This window comes from Phodopus roborovskii, unplaced genomic scaffold (assembly GCF_943737965.1).
Source record: "Phodopus roborovskii unplaced genomic scaffold, PHOROB, whole genome shotgun sequence".
NCBI classification, from domain to species: Eukaryota; Metazoa; Chordata; class Mammalia; order Rodentia; family Cricetidae; genus Phodopus; species Phodopus roborovskii.
Window position 1 is genome coordinate 530544 of NW_026125811.1, and position 6567 is coordinate 537110.

General features: G+C 39.6%; 1 protein-coding gene across 3 annotated transcripts in view; it reads left to right on the forward strand.

Moving 5' to 3' along the window:
* Ctps2 (CTP synthase 2) overlaps window positions 1–4575 on the forward strand; it is a 117070-nt gene extending 112495 nt beyond the window's left edge. For all 3 annotated transcript variants that reach the window (XM_051178737.1, XM_051178738.1, XM_051178736.1), the window contains exon 18: window positions 4446–4575. In XM_051178737.1, coding sequence (XP_051034694.1) covers window positions 4446–4515 — 70 coding nt within the window. In that variant the 3' untranslated portion in view covers window positions 4516–4575. The remainder of the gene's footprint in view (window positions 1–4445) is intronic.
* Window positions 4576–6567: the final 1992 nt, after the last annotated feature.

Below are 6567 nucleotides of genomic sequence, written 5' to 3' on the forward strand. Positions count from 1 at the left end.
CAGGGCCCAGAGTGGCGCACACATTTTCTAGTCTGTTACAGAAGCCGGTGTTGTTTTGTGTTTGTTTGATGACCTACATTTTATTTCTATCACTTGTTTTTCTGCCTTCAGATGAGCTCTAAATCAACAAGTTCAGCAGTAATGCCTATTCTCATACTTCTGTTCTTGAGTGTCATGGTTTATTGTCCTACCTAGTCTGAGAACACTTAGGGAAAATGATTAAGCGTAGAGATGAATAAACTCAAGCTGAGCATCAATTTGCTTGGCTCCGATTGTTCCATTTTGATGCATTGGCAGTTTGGTGAAGACAACCGTCAGGTAGAAAATGAGAGCTGACGGGTTAGAGCTGATTCATCTAAGGCCATTGGTGGGGAAGTATACCCAGTACAGGAAATAATTTGTTCTTAAATTAATTTTTGTTTTTTAATTAATTAACTTTAAAAATTATTCTTTGGAAATAATTCTGAAACTTAATTAGCCTAATTTTTTTTCCTGATCCTCTATATTTCCCTAAGTTCTGAGAGCATGTCATAGGAGCATGTAACCTTCATGAACAGCCAAAGCTTATTTTTATGTAGCTTTCAGACCAAATTAATATATCTCTGGCCAATCTCTGATGAAGTTGTAGCTGTTTGATTTTTAATTAACTAGTTAATTTTGAGCTAGACTTACTCTGAAGCCTCCAATACGTTGGAACTCACTCTGGAGTCTAGCTGGCCTCCAATTCATGGTGCATGGTTAGGGTTAGGGGTTAGGGGTTAGGGGTTAGGGTTAGGGTTAGGGATGGGCTACCATGCCCAGTTTTTCCAGTGCTAGGGATTGCAGGCAAGCACTCTATCAACAGAGCTACATTTCCAGCCCTTTAAAAAACCAAACAAACAACTAAAACAAGCTTTCAGCCATTATATAGCAGTGCAAGTGCTTTTCCCTAACCATAAACTGTAACTGCGAGGTGTTATTTGACTTTACTAATAATGATGATGTGTTGTTTTATGTCTTTAGGTAACATATATTTCATTTTGACCAATTCTTAACCTTTTAGTCTGCTTTCTCTGGCCTGCTGCCCTCATAGCTCTGCTGTTTTGTTAGAAAGTCAAGAAGGAGAGTGAATAAACAAAGCAAAAACTCTGATGATCTGGTATATCTGTTTATTGATAATCTTTCAGTAAGTGTAGAGCAGGACTCTTGTTTTCTAGTCTGTCTGCATAGACCTTCTCCAGTCGTTTCCCTCTTCCTTATAAAAGAATGAAAGTGAGATTTCACCTGTTAAGGAATTCAGACTTTTATTGCTATTGGGTCAGTAAATGCTTGGCCAAAGTTAAGGAAGGCTCAGGCATGGAATAGTTGCTGTAGATCGGTTAAAGTATAGTAAAGTTTGTAGACTTGCTGATTTATTTGATACGGAACAAGGCAAGGAGAAACCCAAACAGAGCCATGGGTCAGGGCTAACTTATGGAGATGTATGGATCTGCCCTTTTGAAAACTGTGACTGAAGGTAACCTGAACATCCATATATTTCTTACATTAAATCGATATATTATGCAGATTTTTAAAAATACCCAGATCTATGAGGAATGTGGGAATGAAAAATGTTGGTGATTCTGGCTGTAAATCATAGTAATGCTGTGATCCAAAGTGGTTAGGGTTTCAAGCCCAGTTTAGCGAGTACCTTACCATGTATTTGTGTGGACTGCTAGGTATTTCCTGTGTTTTGAGAGAGAATGCTTGTCATCTGCTTAATTAGTGCCAAGTTCAAGCTCTATGGAATGTGCTACAAGAGTACAAGAGACCTTGTTTCAAAAAACCTAACTGCCAGGCATGGTGGTGCACTCTTTTAATCCCTGAACGTGGGCAACAGAGGCAGGGAGATCTCTCAGGTTGAGATCAGCCTGGTCTACAAAGTGAGTTCTAGGACAGCCAGGGCTACACAAAGACCCTGTCTTAAACAAAGCAAAATAGAAAACTAACCAAATAGGGAAGTAGTTCAGCAATAGAATACTTGCCCAGCATAGGCAAGGTCCTGCATTACATCCCCAGTACCAATCTAAACACACTTCCCTAAAGTACACATCTATTTAATATAATTTTTATATGGCATCGGAGTCTATCAGGAAATGAAGACCTAGAGAAACCTTAGCTTGTCCTCTTGTCTCTCTCCCTGTCTCTCTCTGTATCTCCCTCCTTTCCTTCCTTCCTCTGTCCTTCCCTCTCTTCCTCCCTCCCCACCCACCTCTCTTCCTGAGTGTGTATGTCAGAGGACAACTTTATGGAATTGTTTCTCTCCTTTCACTTTTTATTTGGTGGCTTCTGGAGATTGAACATGGGCCCTCAGGCTGGCGCAGCGACTACTTTACCTGCTGAGTTATCTCACTGACTTCTTTAGTGATTTCTATTATAGAATAGCTGATGAGCAGCAGGAGAGGCATGGAGAAATCTAGTGGACAAAGAGGATACGATGTCATGACAAGCATCTGGGAGAATTTAGCAGAGCTGGCTTGTTCAGCTGCTTTGAGTCTTCAGAAAGTGCCTTCCCTGTTTCAGGGAGACATCTTTTCACTTCAGGGTCTACATGATCTGTTTCAGGAAGGTCAGAGCACCAGCTTTAGGGCACAAGGGCAGATGAAACTCAAGAGACCTTCCTGTGTATGCTTTTGTTATGGGTAGCCCGCCAGAGAAGACCACTCAGACACACAGTTGATAGCCTATTGAAAGTCTATTCCTGCTACTGGGACTACCCAGAGATTTTAGACCAAAAGGCTTTTGGAAGCAAAAAGCACGTCCAGTTATCTTGCTTAGCAGCTGCATGGGGAGATTTTGCACAAGCAAGCAGTTTAACAAAAACTAAGAAAAGCGGTTTGGAGGGAGACGTTTGTACAAAGAGGTAGTTGTTTAATAGAAGCCAAGCTAAATTAGCTGGGGTATCTTGGCCTTGGGTTCCTAGAATAGAGTTGGGTAATTTTCTACGGGATTTGCCATCAAGGAGATCAACTTCTGGTCAAACCTCAAATGGTCTCGTCAAGAATATGAGATGGAGGAACCTCTGCACTGTCTTTCTCTGTCATACTACCCCTGATTACTTTAAAATGTTCACTATGCTATAGTGCCATATTTTGGGAGTAGTGTGTCCTGAACCCTCTCATTGCCAAAGAAAATGGTTGTCATCAGAGGGATGAAAAATGAAAAAAAAATCCAGCATTGAACTAATAGCTTATGAACTTGGGAACAAATTGACTTCAGTAGAAACAGGAAAACACGGTGCTCAGCTTTAGATAGACTGAGATTTACTGAGATTTAGTCCCTAGTCTAGACTAACACGATCTATCAACTACGCTTTTCTTTTCCTTAAAAATTGTTTTAAAGGGTTCTTGTTATGGTCATCTGGCTCCATTGATTTTGGTTCTGTGGTAAGAACCATGGTGGGTAGCACATGGAAAAACAAAACTGTTTACACTATGGTGGCTAGGAGGCAAAAAGGGAGACGAGGTGATGAAGTCCCAATAACCCCTCCAAGGTGTGTCCATAGTGACCTCATTCCCACTTGTCTCACATCTTTCCAATCTCTCTCTCTCTCTCTCTCTCTCTCTCTGTGTGTGTGTGTGTGTGTGTGGTATATTTACATATCTGCCACAATGCTGAGAGTGGAAATCAAAGGACAACTTTTGGGAGTCAGTTATCTGGGTATCGGACTCAGGTCTCAAGTATATATAAGTATGTATTGAACAATGAAAGTATTCTCCGTTATAGCCTCACTCTCCTTTCTCTTGTCTATCCCTCCTATTAACTATCTTTGTTCCTCTTGACAGTTCTTTCATGTCATATATACATGCAAGATTTAGTATATTTTCTATAAATAATAGGAGTCACAAGTAAGATAAAACATACAAAATTTGTCTTTCTGAGACTGGGTTAATTCTCTGCATATGACCACCAGTTACATTCAGTTTCCTGATGATGACATGATTTTTTTTGAGACAGGGTTTTACAATAGCCCAGGTAGTCCTAGAACTCTTTGACAATTCTGCTGCTTTAGCTTAATAAATTCTGGGAATACAAATGTGAGCCACCACTCCAGGCTTTCCTATGAAGTCAGTTTGTTAATAGAACTCCTGGAGTAGAAAGCAAGTCACAGGCACAGGGGCAGACAGAAGAGCAGTCAAGGCATTGTGGAAGTGGACAGCTCAACTGTAGTCTTTGTATTACATATTTCAATCTATAGATCCTTTCCTAAATTTCCTGACCTACAGCTTGTGATGAAGTCAAGGAATCAGTTTCTGAGCAAAGCAGGACCATTGCATGTGGCCAGACTACAAAATGATCCTAGATTATTCCTTAGTAGTTTCTCTACATGGATCTTAAGTATGGAACAGGCTTGGAACTAAAACTTGACTAAGTACTTGTGGCATTTTAAAAACATCTTGCTGAGTGACTTTTCTCTGTTTATCTAGTGATGTATACAGTGATGTCAGCGATGACAGCTTTTCTGAGGCAAAGCTGGCTGAACTAGAAATCAACTGAAGCTCTTTCTTGTCTCAGGAGTAACAGGGGCCACAAAAAAGGGTAAGAAAGCATTTTGGAGGATCATTTGTTTGTTTTACAGGAAGCTAACATTTTGGTAGAGATAGGAGCATTACAGGACTTGGTTTGCAGGGTCCTTCTCAGACCAGATTTAGCTTCAGTGCTGTCAAGAGATAGTATTTGGGAGAAAGGACATACAATTGAGATCAGGAGTGAGCATATCAGTAGCTGTAAATTACTGGTTAGAATTATAGTAGTCTATGTTGGAAGTTGAGCAGAAAAAAAAATTGTAATGCCAGATAGTATTTTATGCTTATGGGTGTGTCACAGCTATTCTGTCATTGCAGTAAGCAGCCATAGGCAATATAGAAATAAGTGGACATGGTTGTGTGCCAATGCAACATTATTTACAAATCTACTTTCTAATTGTGTATATGTTACACATCTATAATGCCAGCACTCAGGGAATATAGTTCAAAATAATCCTCAGGTACACAATGAATTGACTACATTAGATTCTATCTTAAAAATAAACACAACCCCCAACCCTAATTGCTATATAAATTTATCTATGTATAAAAATGTCAAATCATAATTAAACCCACTGTTTTGTATGCTAATTTTTCCTTTATTTTTAAATGATACCCTTGTTCCAGTGAGATGGCTTTGCAGGTAAAAGTACTTGCTATGTGAGCCTGATGACTTGAATCAGTTCCCAGATCCTATGTTGGAAGGATAGAACTGATTCCTAGAGTTTGTCCTCTGACCTTTTCATGCATGCTGTAACACAACTGTGCGTTCTCTGTCTCTCTCACATTTATACAATACATATTAGTAAAAAAAAAATTTAAAAACAAAATAGGGGGCTAGAGAGTTGACTCAGTTGTTTAAAGTGCTGGCCAGAGGACCCAGGTTTGGTTCCCAGCCCCTGCTTCATGGCTTATGACTCTCCATAACTCCAGTTCCAGGCCATTCGGTGCCTTCTTCTGGCCTCTGTGGGCACTAGGCATGTACATGGTGCATAAATATACATATAGGCAAACACTCATCACATAAAATGAAATGAATCTTTTAAAAGTTTTAAAAATTAGAGTTAAATAAAATAAAACAAAAGGCCATCGTACTGAGTGTGTTGTAGGCTACTCATGGCAGAGTAGATTCTGCTTTGTATAAAATAAAATATGATTGGGGCTGGAGAGATGGGTCTCAGTGGTTAAGAGTACTTATGGCTCTTGTAGAGGGGCCTAAGTTCAGTTCACAGCACCCATGTTGCAGCTTACAATGATCTGTAACTCTGGGTCCAGGGGATCTGATACCCTCTTCCGACTTCTGAGAGCACCAGGCACACATGTGGTATACATACATGCATGTAGGCAAAACACTCAAACACATAAAATAAACTCAAGAAGTAAAAATTATAAGGTAGTATTGTTTCTTTGCAAGAAGAGGCCAGAGATGGGATTGGTGTTCAAGGGCAGCTTATTTCCTGTTATTATCATTTTATATCCTAAGAGAGGACATCATCATGGATAATGTTATTAAGTTTATACTTGGAGCCAGATGCTACTTGGTATGACCCTAGAGGTTGTGGCAGGCCTTGGGTGGCATATGATAGTATTTAGTTGGAACAGCAACTTTTGGACAACTTCTCAAGTGTTCATTGCTCTATTCAACAGGGCTTTTGCTTGGTGTTAGAGTGCTTAGCTGGCTGGGGCCCAAGTTCGGTTTACAGGATTGCAAAACAAAAAAGAACCACAAAGAGTTGTATCACTCTATTATGAGTTCTCTATAAGTGGGGTGACCTCAACTAAAATGCTGTAAAAAATAATAAGGATGAACTTGAAGTCACTTATTACTCACTTTTTTTTTTTTGATGTAACTAATACTTACCTTTTCTTTTTAAAGCCTCTGAAGTAATTAAGATGAAAGACTTATCTGAAGAAACCACCACACTGTTCCCTTGACATGGGCTATGAAGATTCAAAGGGAATTGGAAAAAGTTTACTTCATGAAACAGAACCAAAGGGATTCTTTTCTTTTCTCTCCTGAGAC